This window comes from Stenella coeruleoalba (assembly GCF_951394435.1).
Source record: "Stenella coeruleoalba genome assembly, chromosome: 12".
In the NCBI taxonomy this organism is placed as follows: domain Eukaryota; kingdom Metazoa; phylum Chordata; class Mammalia; order Artiodactyla; family Delphinidae; genus Stenella; species Stenella coeruleoalba.
The window spans coordinates 47893311-47918896 of record NC_137158.1 but is presented as its reverse complement, the minus strand read 5'-3'; the positions used below and the strand labels follow the sequence as shown (position 1 = coordinate 47918896).

General features: G+C 41.6%; 1 protein-coding gene across 4 annotated transcripts in view; it reads right to left on the bottom strand.

Annotated features, from left to right (window-relative positions):
- Positions 1-23618, bottom strand: part of DCBLD1 (discoidin, CUB and LCCL domain containing 1) — a 67927-nt gene extending 44309 nt beyond the window's left edge. For 3 of the 4 annotated variants that reach the window (XM_079939158.1, XM_079939159.1, XM_079939161.1), the window contains exons 1-2: positions 23383-23591; positions 133-345 (exon numbers count right to left, since the gene is read on the bottom strand). In XM_079939158.1, coding sequence (XP_079795284.1) covers positions 133-345; positions 23383-23494 — 325 coding nt within the window. In that variant the 5' untranslated portion in view covers positions 23495-23591. Of the gene's footprint in view, positions 1-132; positions 346-23382 lie in introns of all 4 variants that reach the window. The other variant, XM_079939160.1, reaches the window with a different exon arrangement.
- Between the last annotated feature and the right edge of the window lie 1968 nt (positions 23619-25586).

Here is a 25586-nt window from a genome sequence, read left to right as displayed (position 1 = left end):
CCCCGAGAGTCTACAAGGAGCAAGTTCCTCTTCTGATCTTCCCAGGCTGTAACACTGATGAGCGTGCCACGTGCCTCCTCCCTGCATCTCAAATTTTCCCATGCTCAGTGAAACCTAGATCTCTTTTCTTACCATATTGATCTGAAGAGCTAGTGAACAGAAGGTAGTCAGAAGCACAGGTCTGGGATTCAATATCCAAATCTCCCAACCTCAGAATCAATCTCTTCCCCTTCGGTACTGTGATCGTCTTTTCACAAATAGTGTGATTGGGGTAAGTCCCTGGATAATTCTTAGATGTCATGGTGCCACTGTCCTTGTAGGTCACTATGTGCCCACAGCCATCACCTGTTAAAGAAAAAAAGAATACAAAAAGTAAGTGAGGGCTTCCCTGGTGGCGCAGTGGTTGGGAGTCTGCCTGCTAATGCAGGGGACATGGGTTCGAGCCCTGGTCTGGGAGGATCCCACATGCCGCGGAGCGACTGGGCCCGTGGGCCACAACTACTGAGCCTGCGCGTCTGGAGCCTGTGCTCTGCAACAAGAGAGGCTGCGATAGTGAGAGGCCCGCACACCGCGATGAAGAGTGGCCCCCGCTTGCCGCAACTAGAGAAAGCCCTCGCATAGAAACGAACACCCAACACAGCAAAAATAAATAAACTAATTAATAAACTCCTACCCCCAACATCTTCTAAAAAAAATTTAAAAAGTAAGTGAAATTAATTTTTACTGAGGACTGAAAACGTCCAGTATAATCTTCATCTTAGGTATTCTACTCCTTCTATGGAGAGAGAGGGAAAAGCTAAAAAAAAAGGATTGAATTATTAAACCGTATTTATTATTCCAGGTTATTTCATCTCTTGTTTCTCAGTTTAATCTTCTGAATACTGTTGATCAAAATGTTTCATGTATTAGCATGGTAAGCCCTTTGCAAACACATCATTTAGTCTAATTACTTTTTCTAATTATCTATTCAGATATCTACCCATCCACACTTGCACAGTGGGCCCTTGGTATTTGCAGAGTTGCCATTTGTGGTTTTGTCTACTAGCAAGCCAATGCCATGAACTAATTTGCAACCGAGAAACTACTACTACTCATTTCAGGGGTCACTGTCCTGATTAAATGGGATCATGTATGCAAAATGCTCCTGGTAGATTCTGAGGCTTATGCTGAGAGGACTTTGTTTAAGAGCCTGTCATTCAACTGGGGACTAACAAGCATCTGACATGCACATCTCAGTTAGTAACAGTCACAGATCTGGAAGTTCCTGATAGACTCAAGATGTATCATGAGCGTCAAGGATATACTGTACTGAGTGCTTGCCACCTGCCAGACATGGCATTGTTGGAGACGCATAAAAGCAGCAATGGCTGCTCGGGACTCAGAGTGAAATGGGAGAGTTCCATGTTCAGATAACTACAACACTAGGTGCCCCTGTCATAGCAGGAGCTTAAACAAAGGGCCAAAGAGGGCAAGAGAGAATCTATTCCAGTGAACTCTCACTACTTCACTAAAACAAGGAATTCTCTTAAGACTTTCTGAACAGGGTAGTTAATCAATTGACTAACAAGTTGTTCCAGTATATTAAAGTGACCAGGTTAATCACCCAAACATCTAACAGCATGCACAACTGGGTGGGCTGCAAGGTTAGGAGCAAACACTGCATGCAAAGTCCGAAGTACAAAATGCCTGTGGTTACTACGGCTTCAAAGAAACAAAGCCAGAATTTTTGCCCTGCACCGGAAGCAGAAGTCTGTTGGAGAAGGAACTCTCGGTGGAGGTGGTAACAGAAGGCATCCCAAAGCCTCCTACGGACAAGCCCCAACTTGGGCATCCTGGGAATCTGAAGCCCAAGGCAGCCTTCTTCCTTCTCCAGGCTAGTCCCTGCTAGAGGATTCATCTGGGGTCTTCCTCTATTCTACCTCCTTCTTGCCCTGAGGCTTGCAGCCCAAAAGACATGGGGGTCTAGTTAAAATAAGGGGTTGGGGAAAACTGCAGAGTCTATGCCAAATCAGCCATCAAGCTCAGGCAAGGACCCACCCATTATGCAGAAACTCTCACAAGATTCCAAGCAGGGAGGTTGCACTGGGGGAGTTGACCTATAGGAGCAATGAGTTAGTACCAGAGGGAAACGGAGATAGACAGCTAAGATAAAACTACTCTGAAACCTGGAGGTCCAGGCAGAAGTTGTGGAATTTATACAGTAGGCTATATAATAGGGGTCCACAGAGGTTTTTGAGAAGGGAGATAATGAAAGAGGTATTAGAAAAAGTTTCGATACAGGAACTAGGATGCAGGAGAATCTGCCTCAGAAGGGCAGCAGGAGGGCTAGGAACGGGGTGGCTGGAATGGAAAGGGAAAGAGAAACAGGGGGTTCACAAGAAAAAAACCAACAGGCTCGGGTTTCGGTTATAGTGGGAAAGACAAGAGGAGAAAAAAATGAAAAAACGTTGAGACGTTGAGTCCAGAAATGATGGGAACACTGAGGTTAATATGACAGAAAGGGAAGCCCAGAGGACAAGCAGGTTTGGGGACAAAGGTTGTAAGTTTGGTTCTTAAGTTTGAGGTGATAACTATACTCCTTGGGCTCTCTGGCAGTAAGTACCAAATTGTTGAGAATTAAATGAAAATTATACTAAAGCATACAGTGCAGAAGCACATAGGGATTTTGATTTAAATTTAGAATGATTTACCTGCTCTTAAAGGCTTTTGTAAAAAAAAAAAAAATCCAATTGACAATTTCTCTTGGAAACTGGAAGACAGGGCAATCATACCAGCAGGTGTTCTCACAGGGCTGAAGGCAGTGGCTGCCCCTTTAAAGGAGACAAACGCCCTAGCTCCCCACAGGGTCCTGTAACTCGTTTCTAAGACTCGCCCAACCTTAGGAGGCAGTGACTTGGAGCACCCTGATGAAACAACACTAGGGTAACTAGTGTACAACTATGCATATAATTATACACATAACTAACCCCCTCTAAGCCACCAAGGTATGACCTGTGAAACCTTTAAATGTCTCGTTTCTTAGTACTATGAAATTCTGCTTTTATAAGAGAAAAGAAAGTGAAATCTTTTCCTAGACATAAAATGAGGCTCAGTTACAGGTGAATCAGCCCACACATGATTACTGTATTCGAAGTTTTAAGCGACATGTCATGACAAAGGAAAATTCCAGGGTGTCACTTTTATTCAAGCCTGTAATTATGCTTCTTTTCAATGCCTTCTACTCTAACGCCCAAGAGGAAACTCATCTCACCCAGCGACACTGGCAGAATGTGAGCAGGTTTAAGTCTTCAACCCTCCCATCCTTACTTTACGTGGGGGACTGTGGCTCAGATGTGGAGAAGCTGCCCTTTTCCATTAACTATCAGAATGAAACTAGGTCTTTCTTCTGCCAAAAAACCTGAAAGGAACGGCTGAGTCCTAATTTATTACAAAGCAAACTGTCATCAGAAGTTGCAATTTCACTCCGGCCTATGGAAGACTACTTATGGAGTCTGCTGTGGCAAGCACTAATATAATAAACCTATTCCCTGGGTACTAATGACATCAGGAATTTTCAACCTACTGTCTTTCCACAGTTTTGATGACTTCAAAGGACTAGATATAGTTAACAATATTATAGCATATAATTGGAAGTTGTTAGGAGAGTAGATCTTAGATGTTCTCACCACAAAAAGGAAACAGTGATTACATGAGGTGATAGCAGTGTTAGCAAATGCTACAGTGTTAAATAACTTTGAAATACATAAATGTATAAAACCAATGCATTGTAGACTTAAACTTACACAACGTCATATATCAATTATATCTCAATAAAGCTGAGGGAAGAAAAGAACTAGAAATATGCCAAAGAGCAAATGGAAAATGCCTAGGGAGAGAAAATGCCTATGGTATCATATACTCAATAAGGCATATGCATGCAATTGAAAACAACAGAGAAGCACTATTTCCACGACCTCATCCTAACACTTTTGTAGCTTAACTCAGAGCCCAACTCTAATTAAGAAACACTGACAAGAAAGACGACAAGAGTTATTTAAAAATCTACCAGTCCACGTTCCATATGTAATGTATCAACATCAATATCATGGTTGTAATATTATACTATAGCTTTGCAAGATGCTATCACAGGGGAAACCAGGTGAGGGTACACAACATCACTCTGTATTATTTCTTACAGCTGCATGTGATCTATGATTATCTCAGAATAAAAAATTTAATTAAAAAAATCTGTCAGTCTGGTTAAGTTTTCCTGGCAGGGGGTGAAAATGAAGGGGCTCTTTCTATTTTATACTTTTTATACTTTTTGGATCTTGTGATCTTCTACTTAAATTATTTTTAATTAAAGAATTTATACAAGCTTGCATTAAAAAGATCACCATGGAAATGACAACAAATAAAGGAGGCCACTTTTATTCTAAAGTCTCTGTGTACTAAATCCATTAACCAAGTTCTCACATTTGTCTAAAGAGCATAGGGTGTTGTGTCTGGGGAGGTTCATAATATATGCCCCAGTTTACAGATGAGAAGACAAGATGTATATGACTTTCCTTAAGGCTACTCAACCAGTGGTACATACCAGATGACAATTCCAAGATGATCTAGTTCTAGGATTTTAAAAGCATTTTTGTCATCTCTTTATTTGATTTTGTAACACAAGTGTATTTGTGTTTAATTTTGGAAAACCACCTGCACTGATGCCCTACCAGACCTCTTTTTAGATACTTTCACAACATCTGTCTATTAAAATGAACAGCTCCCTAATAAGATGTATCTGGCAATGGTCACAAATAGATGGAAAACCTTTGGGTAGAAGGTTGAGGAAGAACTTTATTTTTTTAAATTAATTTTTATTGGAGTACAGTTGCTTTACAAGAGGAAAAACTTTAAAATGAAAGGATCAGGCAGGTCACCATCTAAACTTATTAATGGATCTCAGCATGACTACAAGTGAGAAAATCAGATATTACAAGTCTCCTGCTAGGATAAAATGTGCTCTGCATACCAACACCTATGAAGCACTCTTGCCAAAAACCAAAACATTTGAATTGATAATTGACTCTGAATCTCATCAAGCCTTTACGTCTAACTTCAGTTTACAGGAAACACAAGGGGTAGAAACACAAGTGTATTGACACCACAAGGAAGTCATTAGCTGAATCCAGGTGATATTCTAGGTGCAACTGACCCAGTTTCTTCAACAACGAATTGTATGAAGAAACGTTTTAAAAAGTGTTTATTTTAACTAAAATAGAATTACCATATGATCCAGCAATCCCACTACTGGGTATATACCCAGAGAAAACCATAATTCAAAAAGATACATGCACCCCAATGTTCATTGCAGCACTATTTACAGTAGCCAGGTCATGGAAGCAACCTGAATGCCCATCAACAGACGAACGGATAAAGAAGTTGTGGTACATATATACAATGGAATATTACTCAGCCATAAAAAGGAACGAAATTGAGTCATTTGTTGAGACGTGGATGGATCTAGAGACTGTCATAGAGTGAAGTAAGTCAGAAAGAGAAAAACAAATATCGTATATTAACACATGTATGTGGAACCTAGAAAAATGGTGCAGATGAACTGTTTGCAGGGCAGAAGTTGAGACACAGATGTAGAGAACAAACGTAGGACACCAAGGGGGGAAAACCACGGTGGGGTGGGGATGGTGGTGTGCTGAATTGGGTGATTGGGATTGACATGTATACACTGATGTGTATAAAAGTGATGACTAATAAGAACCTGCAGTATAAAAAACCAAACAAACAAAAGAACAACTAATACTAAACTTTTTTTGGGCTATTTGTATGGAAATATGTTAATATAAATGTTTCAGACATTACATGAAATTTCTAAAACTCTTATATGATCTGGTATAATGTTATAAGTCATAATTCTAGTTATTACTTTAAAATGTATATCTCAGAAATAACTAAATTTCCTTGTCAATTGCATTATTATGAACTTTCATCAATTTTTTTTTTTTTTTTTTTTTTGCGGTACTCGGGCCTCTCACTGTTGTGGCTACTCCTGTTGCAGAGCACAGGCTCCGGACGCGCAGGCTCAGTGGCCATGGCTCACGGGCCCAACCGCTCCGCGGCATGTGGGATCTTCCTGGACTGGGGCACGAACCCGCGTCCCCTGCATCGGCAGTCGGACTCTCAACCACTGCGCCACCAGGGAAGCCCTCATCAAATCTTTAACTGTGGTCATTTTTAAGTCTTTTGTCATTTACAGACACTTCTGGGTGTACTCTGATGCTTTTGCAAAAATGTTTTTATAAAAGGGTTTCATCTTCAAGGAATTCATGGAAAAGACTGACAAGTACAGGTTTCTGGTAACTGACTATACTGCTGAACTGAATGAATAAGCATTTTCAGAACTCTAATGGAAAACTGATGAATTCATAAAAGTGCTAACAGGGGCTTCCCTGGTGGCACAGTGGTTGAGAATCTGCCTGCTAATGCAGGGGACACAGGTTCGAGCCCTGGTCTGGGAGGATCCCACATGCCGCGGAGCAACTAGGCCCATGAGCCACAAGTACTGAGCCTGCGCGTCTGGAGCCTGTGCTCCGCAACAAGAGAGGCCACGATAGTGAGAGGCCCGCACATTGCGATGAAGAGTGGCCCCCGCTTGCCACAGCTAGAGAAGGCCCTCGCACAGAAACAAAGACCTAACACAGCAAAAATAAATAAATAAATTACTAAACTCCTACCCCCAACATCTTTTTTTTTTAAAAAAAAGTGCTAACAAAAGATTAAGATAAAAAAAATTAATTACATGGGACTGAGTGAACTGATGAGGATGATTATAATTTTTGTGACTTTTTGTTTGAAAAAAAAAAAAATCCCACAAGGACTCAGAGGCAAAAAAATATACAAATCAATTTCCACTGCAAAGTAAAGGAGCTGTTACCGTGGAGGATTACTGGACTGAATGTCAATATTATGACATAGTATGAGTGTGTTTCGTGTTTGGTAACTGCAATTATTGTTGCTTTTGTTGTGGTCATCCATTTACAATGCTTGGTGTCAGTTTATTTATCTCTTGTAAAAATAAAATACAGTGTGTGTGTGTGTAAATAAAAAAAAGGGTTTATTTTAGATTAAAGGAAATTTAAACACCACAACAACCACATGAATCTTATTTGGACCATGACTTGAAAAACCAATCTTATGAAACCATTTTAAAAAGATAACTGGGGGCAATCTACAGATTCAGTGCAATCCCTATCAAATTACCAGTAGCATTTTTCACAGAACTGGAACAAAAATTTTTTTAATTTGTATGTTTAAAATTTTAAAACACCAAAGACTCTGAATAGCCAAAACAATCCTAAGAAAGAAGTATGGAGCTGGAGGAATCACACCCCCTGACTTCAGACTATATTACAATGCTACGGTAATCAAAACAGTATGGTACTGGTACAAAAACAGACACATAGATTAATGGAACAGGATAGAAAGCCCAGAAATAAACCCACACATTTATGGTCAATTAATCTATGACAAAGGAAGCAGGAACATACAATGGAGAAAAGACAGTCTCTTCAATAAGTGGTACTGGGAAAACTGGACAGCTACAAGTAAAAGAATGAAATTAGAACATTCTCTAACACCATATACAAAAATAAACTCAAAATGGATTAAAGACCTAAATGTAAGACCACTCCTAGAGGAAAACATAGGTAGAACATTCTTTGACATAAATCGCAGCAACATTCTTTTTTGATCCATCTCTTAGAGTAATGGAAACAAAGGCAAAAATAAACAAATGGTACCTACTTAAACTAAAAAGCTTTTGCACAGCAAAGGAGACCATCAACAAAATGAAAAGACAACCTACGGAATGGGAGAAAATATTTGCAAATGATGTGACCCAGAAGAGTTTAATTTTCAAAATATACAAACAGCTTATACAGCTCAATATCAAAACAAACAAACAAACAAAAAGCAGCCCAGTCAAAAAATGGGCAGAAGACCTAAATAGACATTTCTCCAAAGAAGACATATAGATGGACAACAGGCACATGCAAATATGCTCAACTTAGCTAATTATTAGAGAAATACAAATCAAAACTACAATGAGGTACCACCTAACACCTGTCAGAATGGCCATCATTATAAAGTCTACAAATAATAAATGCTGGAGATAGTGTGGAGAAAAGGGAACCCTCCTACATTGTTGGTGGGAATGTAAATTGGTACAGCCACTATGGAGAAGAGGATGGAGGTTCCTCAAAAAACTAAAAATAGAATTACCACATGATCCAGTAATCCCAGTCCTGGGCATACATCCTGAAAAGACGAGAATGCTAGTTCAAAAAGACACATGCACCCCAATGTTCATAGCAGCACTGTTTACAATAACCAAGACATGGAAGCAACCTAAATGTCCATCAACACATGAACGGATAAAGAAGATGTGGTGTGTGTATGTAAACATATATATAATGGAATATCACTAGTCATAAAAAATAATTAAATAATGCCATTTGCAGCACCATGGATGGACCTAGCGATTATCATACTAAGTGAAGTAAGTCAAAGACAAATACTATATGGTATCACTTACATGTGGAATCTAAAAAAATGATACCTATGAACTTATTTACAAAACAGAAATAAACTCACAAACATAGAAGACAAACTTATGGTTACCAAAGGGGAAAGTGGTGGGGAGGGATAAATTAGGGGTTTGGGATTATCAGATACACACTACTATATATAAAACAGATAAGCAACAAGGTCGTACTGTATAGCACAGGGAACTATATTCAATATCTTGTAATAACCTATAATGGAAAAGAATTTGAAAGAGAATATATAACAATCTCTTTGCTGTACACCTGAAACATTGTAAATCAACTATACCTCAACTTAAAAAAAGTTGGATCTTCAAATGCAATATATTAATATTAATATAATAAATACCAATGCTAATTTTAAAAAAGATAAGTGGGGTATTAAATAATATCAGGGGAGTATTATTCACTTTTTTAGGTGTGATAATGGTATTGAGGTTGTGTGAGAAAATGTCTTTACTTTTAGGGATGCCTACTGACATTTGTAGGGCTGAAATGACATGACGACATGTGGTCTGGGATTTGCCATAAAATACTTCAACAAAAAAGGGAGAGAGGAAAATAAGTGAAAAAGACGGGGTTAATGTTGATGGTTACCATAGCTGGATGATGAGGGTTCACAGTGTTTTGTTTTGTTTTGTTTTTTAATTAAAATGAAAAGAAATAAAGGTCAATCTTGAAGGGAAAAAAATACAATCTTGGTTTTACGGTTAAGCTCCTTGAGGACTCAAGGGCAGTGAGCCGCGGTGATGCAGTAGTGGGAGGCGACAGGGACACTGAACTGTCACCACCTACCATCAAGGGGGGAACATGGCAAGAAGTGGGATGGAGGAAGTTTGGCTACAGGGAACTTGTCTACTCTTCACAAGTGGCTACCATGCAGCATTTATCATCTTCTTCCTTTGAACTGTAATTTAATTGCCAAAGCACATGATGACTAAACTGTGTATCATTTCCTCCTCTCCTCAGACTGGAAGCTTCTCCCCCTGTAGAACAGTTGAAGGGTCCACAATGGGCCCTGGGGTTTGCTTGGAGCCATAGCTGGTTTGTGAGACTGACGCACCACCTCCTCAAAACAACTTACAGAAATTAAACTGGATGGAGGAAGTTTAGATTTTGGAAAAAGCTGCAAGTACTCATTAATGTTTTATAACTCCCCAGGTGATCTCTACCCCAAATTTAAGCATTTTAATTCTGAGCATTTGGAAACAACCTAAATTAGAAAAGAGTCAGACTATGACACCTCCGAGCAGAGTGATATTAAGGAAAAGTTAAGGCCATGTTTTAGAAAACGATTTAATTTTAAAACAGAATATAGACCACATACATAGATATGAAGGAAAAAAGGTTTAAACTGTATATTTTTATGGTGTGGGATTAGAATTGATTTCCATTTCATTTATATTAGTTTTCTAAATGTTCTATAGTATGAATACCTTATACATAAACCAGAAAAATAATATGATTAAAACTACCAAATCCGCCTAATGTGCTTTGTAACATTAAAGGCTACTTTCAGCATTGGTCTTAAGGTATGCAGATGGGAAGAAGTCTCTAAACCAACATACCCAAACTGGCATTAAAAACTTACTCAACAAACAGCTCGAAATTTAGGATAATGCAGTTCCCATTTGAAGGAGATCACAGTCAAGGGGAGAGAGACGTAAGTTAACAAGTAATTCCTGAGAGTAAAGTGACAGGTCCAATGGACTCATTATCTGTTCCCCCAAATGCCTGAAATGAATGGATATGCATTTATCTTTCAGACTTTTACCTCAGCTATTTAGGAAGTATGGATATACAAGGTATTTTCTAAATAAGCTTAAAACAAATCCCCAGATGCTTGTCTACACGAGTCAACCATTTATTTAGTCTACTCGAATTCCAGCCACTAAGAAAGGAAAACAATAACTTCCTTAAAAGACTACTTCCCTTTGATAAGTAGTCACATTCCACTAACAGCAAAGTGAAATTAAGATATATTTGATATGGAATAAGTTCTGCAATACTACAAAGAATGATTTAGGCTTTGAAAAAGTTTTTAAACTTAATTGCACCTGGAAAATTATTTGAAGTAAAACAACTAGTACAAAAATATATTTAAGATTAATTATTGACTAGTCCACAGAACAAGACAGCAACCTTCAAACTTTTGAAGACCCATAGTTAGAATATAGATTTCTCATCACAACCTAAGCAAGCACACATGCATACACCCACATAAATAACAAACAAAAATCTAATGTTATAATACTTTTTTTTTTTTTTTTTTTTTTTTGCGGTACGCGGGCCTCTCACTGTTGTGGCCTCTCCCGTTGCGGAGCACAGGCTCCGGACGCGCAGGCTCAGCAGCCATGGCTCATGGGCCCAGCCGCTCCGCGGCATGTGGGATCTTCCTGGACCGGGGCACGAACCCGTGTCCATCGGCAGGCGGACTCTCAACCACTGCACCACCAGGGAAGCCCAATACTTTTTATTATATGTAATGCACTGTGATATTTTCTGTTCTATCCCATTTCATTTTTAAGTTAAAAGCGTGCTGGCTGTGCCAGATGAACTGACTGCCTACAAATGGGTCACAAGCTGCAATTTGGAAAATAGTGCTCTACAATATCACGAGTGAAACCACTTCTAGAAACATGATTTAATTACAGTTGTATCCTTGCTCTTCCTAATATTCAAGTTACAACAGGTCTCAACACATACACCATTACCCATATGTGGGTGTGAGAAAATTTCTTCCCATTTCTGAGATCAAGTGAGCTCTTGACGACTACAATCTTTTCAACCACAAAAGGGAGCTTGCAATTACTACAGAGCTCTTTGTCTGATGGTAAGGCGAACAGCTTTCCCAAGCTATTACTAATTTCACCGTCAGCCATCCTCTCTTATAAATGTTGTTATTCTCCAGTTATGCTTAACTTTTTCACTGCCTGGAAAGGAATGGAAGCACAGGGGCAGGAGAGCCTTTTTATTCTATGTGAGAATAAAACGAGTAAAACAGAAAGTTATGATGGTAAAACTTCAATTATTCAAAATCTTTAGTTTTCCTGAAAGGAAAATGGATAATAGTCACAGCTATAGACTAGAAGCACATGACCAAGTTCTGCAAAACTGTTCTGCAAAACTTAGAATCTCTTTAAACCTTATTCTCACTGTGTATAAAATAGATGCTACAACACAGTGTTTCCTATCAGCTAAAAAAAATCACTTAAAACAAATCAATTTGAATGCATGAAAATTAAACAAATCATTTCAAGAGGTCCTATCCAAGAGTCCCTACATAATGGGAGACTATTTCCATCAGTGTGCAAAGACATCAATAATTTTAATATTAACATATTAAAAAGCATCATTTATTGCCCAATGGATATAAAAATCTCAAAACCTTGTTTAATGCTATTCTTTAATATGCTATAAGTAAAATCAGTGAAAACTCTATAGTTCTTGGTCACTCTCCAGTCTATGAAAAGGAAAAACGATCACTGAAAGGGCTGTGGATGTGGGGGAAGAGGGTTGCACACATGTCGGCTTCTAACTTCATAAACTATTTCCACATACTTGGGAGGTGACAGAGCACAATGGTTATGACACTGGGTTCCTGTGTCCTTGGGAGCTGTGTGGGCTTGGGTGAGTCCCTTTACCTCTCTAATTGTCAATTCATCATCTGTAATATAGAGATAATGATAGTGCCCAACTCACAGGAGCATTAAATAATATAATGCTAGTAAAGCGCTGAGCATAGAGGCTCGCATACAGTGAGATTCAATACATTTTAACTACTATATTTCTATTTTAAAAATACTACACATATTAAAGTATCAAGAATATTGCTTTGAATTAGCTGACTTCTTCTAAATTCCATCACTCATTGGCTCTACGATTCTAAGAAGTTACCTATTTTGTATCAATCTTCCCCACCTCCAAAATGACCACCCAAAACTGGGTGTGGTAAAGATGAATGAGGCTGTGTGTGTTAAGTGCTCAAAACTGCTGGGAAGTCTAACCAGAATTCATTCCCCAAGATTTATCTAGGGCCACTAGCTGCTAGCTCAGCATCTCCCAAAATAGGCACTGGATCCCTCAGTCCTTAGAAGGCTTACAAAGAGATCACACCCTTGCTGCCAAAAAATGGCAAATAAGCTTCCAGAAACCCGCCTTTTTCTTCACCACAGGACATCTCAAAGCCCTTGCAGTGCATGTGAAACTTTAAAGGAGGATGCTTGCTCAATGGGCATCTCCTGGGAGCAGTGTACTGTGGGACACACTGGCCAACTCCTGGGCTGGGCTCACAAAAGGGGGGGTGCACAGAGAGATCCCAAAACAAGGCTTCCGGGATCAAAGATCAGATGTGGAGAGGTGGATTTCGGTCTTTAGAGCTCTAAAAAATGGACACTGAAATTGTAACCTGTCACTGATATTCAAAAGCAAGACTTGCCACTGTTGTTATTAACTTACAAGTGCCTAAGTTACAAGGGGAATTGGCAACTAACTGGACACGCTGTTTGAGAGAAGTGTCCTAATTTCACAGATAAAAATGTAAAACCAAACCAAACAAAACAAACCCCTTGTTTGTAAAGCAAAACAAGTCTTAGATGACTGTGTTATCCCTGTTGAATAGATGCTCAGGATACGGAAGTTGGAGAAAAGTGGCTGCTGACCTTTTTTAATAATGTCAGGATGTTGATGTCATGTCTACGTTGCAACTGCTGAAGCTGAGGACAAATGCGAGCAATCCTTCCTGTCTCTACAATGTGCTGTATTTTCTAACCTTGGTTCCATGTTAAATATGCATATCACCAATATTCACATATGTGTAACTGGATGTTGACTTTTCTCTTGGCGTCCAAAAATTCCAACATTACCAAGTACAGACAAAGTTCATCTGAGCTTTAGAAGTCAAAACTGTGGATAAACAACAAGGTCCTACTATAAAGCACAGGGAACTATATTCAATATCTTGTGATAAACCATAATGGAAAAGAATATGAAAAGGAATGTATATATATGTATAACCAAATCACTTTGCTGTACAGCAATTAACACAACATTGTAAATCAACTATACTTCAATAATTTGTTTTAAAAAGTAAAACTTTAAATGTTTCTCTCTTGCTCCCTCATATACACAGATATTTTCACTTTGACAGATTTTTTTTTAATTAATAAGAACCAAAAAGTTATTGGAACAGGAAAAAATCATAAAATTAATTGTGAAAGTGCTCTTACTAACCAACCATTTATTGTAAAAGGTGACAGATACTGAGTGTTCTAAGGGACTTTATATTATCTTATTTAACCTTCAGGACAATCATATTTGATGGATATTATTAGTTTCCTTTTAAAAAATTATGACACATTTCATACACACATGCGGACATACAGATAGCTGTGTATAAAGAGTACTATCTCAAACATCCAAGAATATACCCCATAGCTTATAAGACAGGACATTTCCAATACAGCCCAAGAAGCCCACAGCACCCTTTCTTTACCACATGTCCTTCCTATTGTCCTTGCTCTATGTGTGAAGAAGTTGAGGCTCTGAGAAGCTGAGTAATCAGCCCTGGCGGCGGAGCGGGCATCTGAACCTCACCTGTCGGACTCCAGACCCCATGAAACTCAAGCACTGAGGTGGCAATTGCTGAAGTCACCCATTTCAGAAGTGAGAACACTGAGCAGAGAGATTTCAGGAACTGCCCAAGATCACACTACCAGGGTTTTAATGCCAGCACAACCGGCATTAAAACCCGCATTACGATTATTTATTTATAGCCCTACTCTTTTCGTTTTGAAATTAACACGAGGAAGAGAGCCATATTTAATTCAGGGTTTCTTGTAAAACTTAGGAGGAATTCCACCACTCTCTGTTTTTAATCATTTAAGTAAGTGCTTTTTACTAGCCTGTTAAAGGAATAGTCTGAGAGGCGGCTAGTTTACTTCCCACAAAGGCTGTTCTCTGCTTCGCACCAATGGAGCTCCTAAAAGCTGCTCTGTAAATGAAGGGTCAGTAGACTCAAGTGCTGCTTCTCAAACTTCAGTGGGTACAGCAACCACCCGGGGATCTTGCTAATGTGCAAGGTCTGAGATTTCTGCATGTCCAAAAGTCTCTTGGTAATGACTCTTCTGCTAGTCTTTTTAAAGATATACCCTGAGTAGCAGGAGACTAAAGGGCCCTCATTATTAGGAGGGATCTTCCAGTGAATTTTCTTAAAAATGAAAAATCCTTGATACCAGTTTTGTATGGTTTTACTTTAATATCTATTCCTAAAATTGGAACACATCTGTATTTTCAATTCTCTGATACATTTTTACTCTCGATTTCATTTATATATCCAGGACAGAAAGTAATAAATTTCAGGATCTATATTTAAGCCAGAGTGACGTTTCTAACACCTGGACAAGAGCGTCAATTTAGGAATTATCTGAGCACAGAATGAAAAATACACAATGAAATAGGATGAGAAGGTTTGCGGGAACATACATGTACGTACCACATGTAAGGAAAAAGCAATCAATGTTGACTAACCAGAAAATAGCAAATCTCAGTTGGGAAAGAGATGGCATTTTATCATTCATCGAATGAGGTACGAAACATAAGAGTTGAGAGAAAAATAAATAAATCATGAAATTCATATCACGTTGCATGGTCCTGAAAATTGTATGGCCTTTGCACATTATGTATTCTGCACTGCTAAATGTATCACAGTGGATTAAAGCACAATAGCTGCTACTTGGGAGTTTTCAAAGTCTTAATATTTCTGTAGCAAGTGTAATCATCTCTAAGAGAAGCCAAAGGCTATTAATTTAAAACTTTATTGCATAAATAACCCCCTGAAATTGTGTTCCTCCAAGGCTTCTTTTCTTGAACTTGATCTCATCTGGATGAACGTCCCTTGAAGATGAGGGGCAGAAGACCATCATGAGGCATTTAGAATTGCAGAACATGCACCTGACCCCCTCTTTAGGCACATAAAGTGAATGCATCTGGGGTAAATGATTCAATCTCTCTGAATCTCAGTTCCTTCAATAGCTCTCAGAATTGTTGGGATTCAATTCAATTCAATTAGATGCAAAAAAAAAAAAAAAAAAAAACCCAAAAAACAAAAAACCACCTGATAAAAAATATATATTTGAAGGTAAGGTTTTAAAATGTTATTTACATAAAAAGTATCTGATTGGGCAAACAACAATGATCAATAGATGCTTAAACCACTGAGTGAAATGTCGATGGAGAAGAGTAGTGTGAGTGAGCGAGAGACTATTATCCCACAGACCACTTCCAGGTCATATAGGAAAAGGCAACTTTATAAAGGATGGATTGAGTTGTCACTTCCTGAAGTCACTGATCATTCTCAACATCACTGAAATGGGGGGCAATAATAATCACAATAATAATATATGCATCTTGTTGTGATACAATTAGCAGTACATGGCACCTTGAGGTACTTTTACCCAAAACCCTTAGCCTGAATCTAATCAAACCTGTAAGTCTAATTCAGATTTATACTTTAGGGGATGGTGCACGTAAAAGAAAGACACACCACTCAGAAGCAGTAAGTCAATTTAGGATGTGAGCTGTGTCACCAGACAATTGAATTTGACTTCCTTGCAGGAAAATAAAATGTATGTGGGTGGGGATCAGTGGTAGATCAAAAGTGACTTAAAGAGACGTAATAACTAACTGCCATGTGTGGACTTTGTTTGAACAAACCAGTAGCCAAAAGACATGTTAAGGTTAACGGGGAAATATGACTTGAGTATTAGATATTAGGGGAGAAATGCCATGAAGTCTTCAATATACTTTAAATACCTCAGGGGAAAAGCAGTGTGTTTGTTAAGATCTTAATAATATAGCACAGTAACTGTAGCAAAGAGGATAAAAAAAGGAAAAGGAAGAAGAAAGATGGGTGGAAAAAGAATTTCCTACCCAAAAGGCAAGAGGGTCTCAAAGATTTTTAGACCCTTTTGAGCTAGCACTAACAGCAGGTACAGCACCATTTCTCTATCTGTAGAGTTGGCTATCTTCTATTTCAGACTCTTGGCAAAGCAGGGGCTTTCTAGGGGGAAAAAAAGGCAAATCTTGGTCCATGTAATTCTCACAATAAGCAGCCTCCATTCTAAACTCCTCGGAGCGGGAGCAATTCAATAAACAGCTCTCATGTCCCAGCGGGCCCATGGGCTATTAAGTCTCAAAAGTTTCCTCCTTTGGACTGAAATCAACCACATTTCAATCTGCTTCTGTAAAGCAATAAAAAAAAAAGCTGGGGCCTCCCTGGTGGCGCAGTGGTTGAGAGTCCGCCTGCCGATGCAGGGGACACGGGTTCGTGCCCCGGTCTGGGAAGATCCCACATGCCGCGGAGCGGCTGGGCCCGTGAGCCATGGCCACTGAGCCTGCGCGTCTGGAGCCTGTGCTCCGCAACCGGAGAGGCCACAACAGTGAGAGGCTCACGTACCGCAAAAAAAAAAAAAAAAAAGCTGAATTAAATCCACTCAGCCTGTTAAAAATTAAGTGAGACCCACGAAGATGTTTACCACCTTCCCTGTAGGAAATTTTATGCACTGGCACTTTGAATTTAACTGGACTTCTGATCTCTGTCAGAAATAATAGTGAAATAAAGTTTTTTTTTTTTTCCCTTTTTCTTTTTTCAAGAATATAGTGCTGGGCTTCCCTGGTGGCGCAGTGGTTAAGAATCCGCCTGCCAATGTGGGAGACATGGGTTCGAGCCCTCGTCCGGGAAGATCCCACATGCCGCAGAGCAACTAAGCCCGTGCGCCAAAACTACTGAGCCTCCGCTCTAGAGCCCACGAGCCACAACTACTGAGCCCATGTGCCACAACTACTGAAGCCCACGCGCCTAGAGCCCAGTGCTCTGCAACAAGACAAGCCACCGCAATGAGAAGTCCACGCACCACAACGAAGAGAAGCCCCCGGTCGCTGCAACTAGAGAAAGCCCGTGCACAGCAACAAAGACCCAACACAGCCAAAAATAAAAAAATTAAAAAAAAAAAAAAAGAATAGAGTGCTCCATAAAAATCATTTACACATAACCTCTAGGAACATCCACTAAACACTCTCAGTCATGAAATGGAGCCATATAAAATGAAAATGACCATATGTAAGCATATATCAATATAAGACAAAGACATTTCTGCAAATATGGGGTATTAGAACACCCAAGGAGATAGTTTATGAAAACTAGATTAACAGATTAAACAGAAATGGCATTAAACAGTCAAGGCTTACAGGACTATATGGCTCAACACAGTGCTAATGTCACAAATGCCTAAACACTGTCCTCAAGTGATCTTCAAGGTAAAGCAGGGCCCTGATGCCCTCAATGTATAAGCACCTGCAGATCTTAGGGGACCAAAGACCACCTGCTCCTCTATTTTCAAGATGGCCAGCACCTAACTTATGGCAGCTTTGCTGGTATTACCTGGAAAGGAGTCTCGGAGATTCCCAACTCTTTTCAGAGTTGAATTTAGCTATTTTCTTGAATACATGTACGGTGTGTCTAAAGACATCACAATAGTCATGTATGCAATTTCTGTTTAAAACACTTTATTGATGACTACCCTTCACCTCATTCGCTCAAATCTCAGCCACAAGCATTCATGCACCGACTCAGGAAATAGTTATCTGGAGCCTGTTATCAGCCAGGTACTATAACCGGTGCTGGTGGTGAATAAAAAAGCTCTGTTTCATTTTGCTCTCACAAAGCTTAGCCTTTCCTTCTATTTGCCTCCCATTCCCCGCCACCCCCCCCCAAAAAAAAACCCCTATCCTCTTCAACTCCCACTGAAAGGCAAGTTTGGCAGTTGGTTCCGGATCCAGCATACTAGGGGTCATAGTTAGAATTCATTTCCACATTGGGTTAAAAATCACCATGTGTTTTTTTTCCCTCATCAGTTAAGTCTCTCCCATTCCTGCACCCCCAGGACAAACAACGATTTTTTAAATTTTATATACAAAGCAGAGAATGAACATCTGGAAGATGACATCAACACGACTCTTCAGTTGCAAAAAGGCAAAATTACTCCGTAGTCTAACGAAACAGAATCTGAAAGTCTGGCAATATTTTTCCTTTCATCTTCAATGCCAGACTTTGAATATACCAGAATGAGTTCCTCTATTTTAAATCCATATTTTCAGACATTTTGTTTACAAACAACACTTGGACTAGACATACAACTTCATTACTTTGTCTTGTTCCGGTTGTGATTCTCAACTAGAGTCAGCGCTGAGTCTTTAACAACAGGGCAGGAGCTGTGTTTTTCACTGTCTTCTCCCCCCATCCTCACTGAGCACCCATTCCCTACTGAGCACCCATCATGTGCTGGCCACTGTTCAAGGCACATAGCTTCTCATGGATCTTAACTTCTCACAGTGGGGAGACAGACAAGAAAGAAAAGTATAAATTATAGACTCTGTTGGAAGGTGGTAAATGCCCTAGAGAAAACTGCAAGCAGGGAGGGGGAATGTGGAGTTCTGGGGAAGGCGAGAGGGTTCCAGGTGGTTAGGGCCATTCTCCCTGTGAAGCAATATTTGAACAAAGATCGAAGGAGAAGGGAGTCACGTGGACATTTGGGGCAAGCCTGTTCCAGGCAGAGGGAACAGCACCTGCGAAGGCTCTGAGGTAGAAGGGTTCCTGATACCACTGAGAAATAGCAAGAAAGTCAGTATGCCTGGGGATGCGGGGAAGTGTGGTAGAGAACGAGGTCCAAGAGGCAGTCGGGGAGGCAGAACAAAGGGGTCCCCGTATTTGTCAAATTAAGAGTAATAGCAGTAATAATTAGGAAGAGAGCTGGAATTTATTGAGTTCTTTGTGCTAAATGCAATTCCAAATAGGTACCATGTATTATCTCCTTACAAATTCAAAGCAACTGGTCGCTCTAATAGGCACAGAGTTGCCTTTATGCTTTAGGACGCGCATGGCAGTAAGTGCAAAACTCTCTATAGGAAGTATTTCCCTTAACAAGCCCTCACCCTACCCCTGCCTTAACATGACTAAAACCTTCGCTAAACTCTGCAATTAATCTCCCTGTGCATCTTAAAAATAAAAACATAGTTTCTTATAAATGTCAAATGTCTTGGTTATTTCCAAGTTGTGGTTTTTTTATATGATTTTCAAGTCTGTTCCAGTACCTGAAGGTGAAAGGGTTCAACTTATGAAAAGTTAATAAGTACAGTTTGAGACACTATTCAGAGTTCAAATCCTGCTTTAATAACATCCTTTGATGTGTTTAATGAATCCTTCAGCACAACTTTTTTTCCCCTGTAATACTGTATATGGTATAACTTCATGTTTCAGAGTGTTAGTTACAAATTACATCTAATAGAGCCAAAAGACATGGTACATATTGTTCTGCTGGCCATGTTCCCTTCTTTCTGCTGCACTTGCCTTTAAAAGGCATCCTGACATATAGAAATAAGCATGCCAAGAGAGCTGGGCTTGCTAAACAAAGCTAATTAGTGGAAGTACCAGAGGTACCTTTATAAAGAACTTCAGTAGACTCTTTATTACTTAGTTTCCACTAATTAGGACATAATTTGAAAATATCTCCTAATACAAAAAGATTGTTCAGTTCAACTCAAGAAACATTTATTGGTCAGGTGCTATGAAGATAAAGACAATCCAGTGGCTGCCCTGAGGAACTTACAGTCTCCCAGGCTAACTGAATCGCAGGCCTTCAAGATGAAGGAAAATCTGGGGTGAGGGCAAGCACTGATGCGGAAGGTGCGAGAACAAACTTGTGACTTTTTAAAAAGCCACTCACGCCAAACATCAGACATCAGCTGTCCCCTGCTGAACCAAATATAAAGAAGTGATGGCTTAAAAACGGAACTTCCGAAAGTAAAAAGTTAGCGTTGGGCAGAATTTTTTAATCCATTTTTCTGTATCTAATTCTACGCTTAGAAGTTTCCTCAGAGATTAACTGCTTATTTTTATTCTTCTAATACTTAAATCAGAAGGAGGAAATTTTTAATATCCATTTCCAAATATTTTGGTGAAGAGAGAATCAGGTATTTTTAGTTAGCACAAATTCCTCACATGAATTAAGGGTATTTTATTCCACAAAACTTATAATCAAGGGAATAAGACGTAAGCCCAAGCCTATGGATTTATACAAATCGAATCAATGCTAATGATCAATTTACATGTGATATTATGTAAAGTCAAAATCACGTGAAACAATCTGTGTAAATATCTAACTTTAGTTAAGTGGATCCAGAGGCGCAAGAAGGAGCTAAAATCAGCCCATATTCTGCTCATCATGCCCTAATGCCTGGGGCCTGGCCCCCTATGAATACAGGAAGAATGGACTTTTTTAAAAAAAAATAAATTGAGCAAAAATACCACATAGGCGGGCGTCCCTGGTGGCGCAGTGGTTGAGAGTCCGCCTACCGATGCAGGGGACACGAGTTCGTGTCCCGGTCCAGGAAGATCCCACATGCAGCGGAGCGGCTGGGCCCGTGAGCCATGGCCGCTGAGCCTGCGCGTCCGGAGCCTGTGCTCCGCAACGGGAGAGGCCACAACAGTGAGAGGCCCGCGTACCACAAAAAACAAAACAAAACAAAAAAAACACCACATAGGCAAGTAGCAGCCTTAAAAAGGAACTAGTATAGCTTCAGTGGTCACCAGACTCTGACTTTAAAATTTTGAATAATTTCATTGACTAGGCTTACAAATATTCAGATTAATGTATCATATTTGCTTCCCGAAACATAACACAATGAATAAAACTCTAGTATTAAATTGTCTATGACACAGACAGCAGTAGCACTTTACCATAACCCTAACATTATCAGATGTTTCCACCATCTCAAAGCTGATTTGAATCAGAATTACCTGTGGGAACTTTTTAAAATCGCATGTTCCCAGGCCCCACCCATTGGATGGTGTGATTCACAGTATGGGTCTGGGGCTTTATAAAGCTCCCGGAGAGAGTGGTGAGCAGGTAGGCTGGGGAGCCACGAAGCAGCTGACTAAGCTGACAAGGACAATGGAGGTAAAATGTAGTAAATGCTGTCTTCTCACCAAAACAAGACTGTTATGCTAAGGCTACCCTCTTACCTTCTAAACATTGAGAGCACTAATATCACTGACGACCACCATCCAACTGTATAGCCAGTAGCATATTTCAAAACCTAAAATGGGTGTGCATGCTTAAATTTATGAAAACTTGAAAAATAAGTGACCGAGGGCTAATTGGGAAAATGACAGACGTGAGAAATACTCAAAAAACACTGATTATGCCTCTTCACTCATGAGGTATCAGAACTCGAGTTCGTAGACTTTTTTCAGTAAATGTGCCAAATCTAAGTTTTACTTCTTTTGCGATTGGTTCTTTTAACATCCTAAATATATAGGATGCTTCACCGAAACATGACATCTTCTTCCATCAATCATGTGCAGTAAAGTCTCAAATTTGAAGCTCTAAGAATCTAAGCAATCACACGTCTTCCCGGAGAACTGCTCTATAAAGTTAACAGCCTGGATGCCATATAACATCTAAAACTTCATTTGGAAAGATGGGTGACAGCTTTAGCCAGATTAGTACAGGGACACATTGTTGGATCTATTCATAGATGTACAGTATTGAAGGTGCCTCTTCAAACAGTGACCCGAGAAACATTTACGTGCTTAAAACACCCGTGATCAAAATCGTACATTTCAAATAAAAGCATACATATTTATATTTTACGATATTCCTAGCATTCTGCTACAGTGCCAAGATACAGTCTGTCTAAACTTTAGCTTTTTTTTCTTTCCTAACAAATCGGTATGTACGCAAACTTAGGAACCACTACCAACATCTTGAGTATCAATGTGTCAGACTGGGAATATATGGTTCAGTGAAAAAAAAAATGCCAGCATTTGGCTTAGTTTTGATTCTTGTCTCATTAGAAAACACGGGGCGGGGGCACGGGGACAGTCAAAATATTCTGGCTAGATGCACTGCCATTAAGTAACCTCAGTCGTAGAGGGGCAAAAGCAAGGGAGGAGGGAAACAAGAACTGAAAAAATCCGCAGAAAGCTGCCCCTTGCGATCCATAAAGAACTAAATTACAACGATTTGCCTACAGCTGGTAAAACAGCTTATTGCTCTCATCTGGTGGCTATGCCGCAGTAAATTCGGTTGTGGGCTAATTAGGTCCAACTTGAAGCCAAGGACCAGGTGCAGAGAAAGATCCGCCTGGTCGGGAGTCGACTCGCTCCAACACCCAAGAAGGAGCCGAGCCACAGGGTTCCAAGTCGGGGCGCAAGCAGCTCACTCGTGACGGGAGGCGCGGTGGGACTGCCGGCTTCCCAGGGGGACGTCAGGGAAACCCTTCCCGACCATCCGTGCAAACTACAAACTCACACGCTACGATTCCAGCCGCGCAGGGAAGCGAGGCGACCGGGAGGGCCCGGCCGCCCAAATGCCGGGCAGCTCTGTCAAAATGAGGCTTGAGAAGGGCCTCCCCGCATAGGTCTCTCCCCTAAGGCTGGGGTCGTCAGCTCGCGAGCCCTGGACCATTTCACTTCAGGAAGGAACTCTGGAAACTAAGTGAGCCCGGCTGCGGAGAGAGAAAGTGGGGAGGCGCCAAGCTGGTCCTCTTGTTTGGGGGCGAAGGAAGGAGTCTGGTGGGGAGCGAACGGAACGCGGTTAACTTATTTTACACTCGCGCCGCCATCGACCAGAGAGAGCCGGACTCCGCAGGGCGCAGGCTGCAACCCCGACCTCCTCCCGCGCGCGGTCCCCTCCAGGCCCAGTGCACCGCCCGCCGGACGCGCTCCACTCACCCAGCTCCTCCGCCTGCAGCCAGAGCGGCGCGGAGACAGCGAGCAGCAGGGCCAGGAGGCCGCGCCGAGCAGCCCCCGCCTGCGCGCAGCCGCCGCGGGCGCCGGCCACCATGGCCCCGCCGGGCGCCAGCTTGGCAGGCTCGGCTCTTCCTTGGCCCGCGCAGCGCCGCCGCCACCGCCGCCGACCCGGCCGGCCGCCTCCTCCGCGGCCGAGCGCGGCGCCGGGACTGGGAATAGCCGCGGCCCGGCACCGAATCTCATTGGGGCGGCCCGGGGCCCAGCCCTGCGGGGGCGTCTCCCGCCCCGCCCCGCCCCACCCCGCCCTGCGCGCCGGCCCCCGAGGAGGAAGTCTCTCCCGGGCGGCGGCTGGCCGCGGGGGTGTAGGCGTACCGGGCGTGGCCCGCGCTCCCCTCTAGGTACCCTGCGCTCCCCGCTCACTCTCTCCTTTTCCTCCGCCCCTCCTCTCCCAGTGCATGTGAACCTGGGAGCCCGGAGGACTCCTGGCCTTGAGACCTGCCCCCAGCCGCGCTGTGCCCGGGTCGTCCCCGGAGTGCCTGAGAGAGTGGTGGGAGCGCCAGAAAGCCTACTCTCCTCCAGGGCTTTGCCAACCCTACAGGGGTGGGCATGCCATTGACAGTAGCACTGGGGGACTCGAAATATTGTCACGGTAGGATGATGGTGGTGACAACATCCAGTTCAAGTTCTTTTTCATTCATTCAAAAGTTACTAGGTTCCAAAAGTGTGCCTCCCGGCCACAGTGCTAATCCCTTGTGACACTTGCAGACATTAAAAATAATAAGGCAAGTATGCAAACGCAAATCGCAGTCGGCGACGAATAGTGCTAGCGGAGCCCATTCAGGAAGATCTAATTAGATGCCGGGTGACGAGACTGCAGGTAGGAATCAGACAGGAAAGGCCTCACTTAAAAAGTGGCATCTAAGCTGAGACTCGGAGAGTGAATGGGACTTGGGAAAGCGGAAGGCGGGGGACAAGAGAACGGACAAGGTGTGCAAAAGAGCTGAGGGAGGAAACGGCCAGGGTGTGGGGAGTTAGGCGAACAGGTGGGTTCATGGCCGGAGGTGGAAGCCGGAGCGCTGAGCAGGGTCCGGAACGTGGAGGGCCTGGAAGGTCGCGTAAATGATGTTTTTAAACTTTATCCTCGGAGCTAGGAGCAGACAAGAAGTTGTTCAAACGGAGGAATGACACGATCCGATTATCTGGGGGGGGGGGGGGGGGGTGGAGAAGGGCTTGGGGGAGGGGAGAATTACAAGGCTATTAGCGAGTAGCTGGATGGGGAAGTGGCAGTGGAAATTAAATGAGGACAGATTAGATACATATTTTAAAGACTCTGACGGCTCCAGATCGCTAGTCCTCCGCTCACTGCCATAACCTTCGCACTACCGTTTTGGCGCCCTGCAGTTTTCCTGGGTAACACGCAGCGACAGTTAACACCTGCAGATGCCGAGAAGGGGAAGTGTTAGAGGCGGGAGGAAATAACAGCCCCTCCAAGGGCCAATATTGGCCCGTCACGTGCTCTTTAGATACCCCCGATAGACTGTTCACACATTCCTTTTTTTCGTCTGTATTTTTAAACTAAATACAAACGCTGTTGAAACTTCCAATGGGATATCTTTGGGGCTTTGCTTTCTCGAAGGCGGCAGAAGTTAGAGGAAAGAACTTGAGCTTTAGAAATGAGGCTGATCCAACTCTGAATCTAGGATCAACCACTGACTGGGACTGATTCTCCCTGGGACTCTCTTCGTTGGGGAGTATAATACCTAACTTTCCTGGCTGTCACAGAGACAAAATAAAATATGTATAAGAAGTTATAGCATGTAAGAGGTAATCAATAAATAACAGGTTTAGCATATTTGTATTGAAAGCAAAGGTCACACTCATGAAAATATTAAATATTCTGACACAAAACATAAAAAGATACTTTGACACATTGAATCATTTCCTAACTCCAGCTTGCCCTATTTCTTCTTTTCATTCTTTCTAAGAAGGTGAGTATTGGCCGCTGCTGGCCTCTAACAGGTGTGGCTCTGTGAGCAATGAATGAAGAAAGACAATGGGAGCATTGTTCACGGTGAGGAATTCGTAGGGTGGGGCAGGTGAGCTCCCAGGGGGGCCCTTTTCCATCTCAGGTAGTACCTTGATGGGAATCCAGTAGTTTATTCTACACCAGAATCCTGAGCCAGATC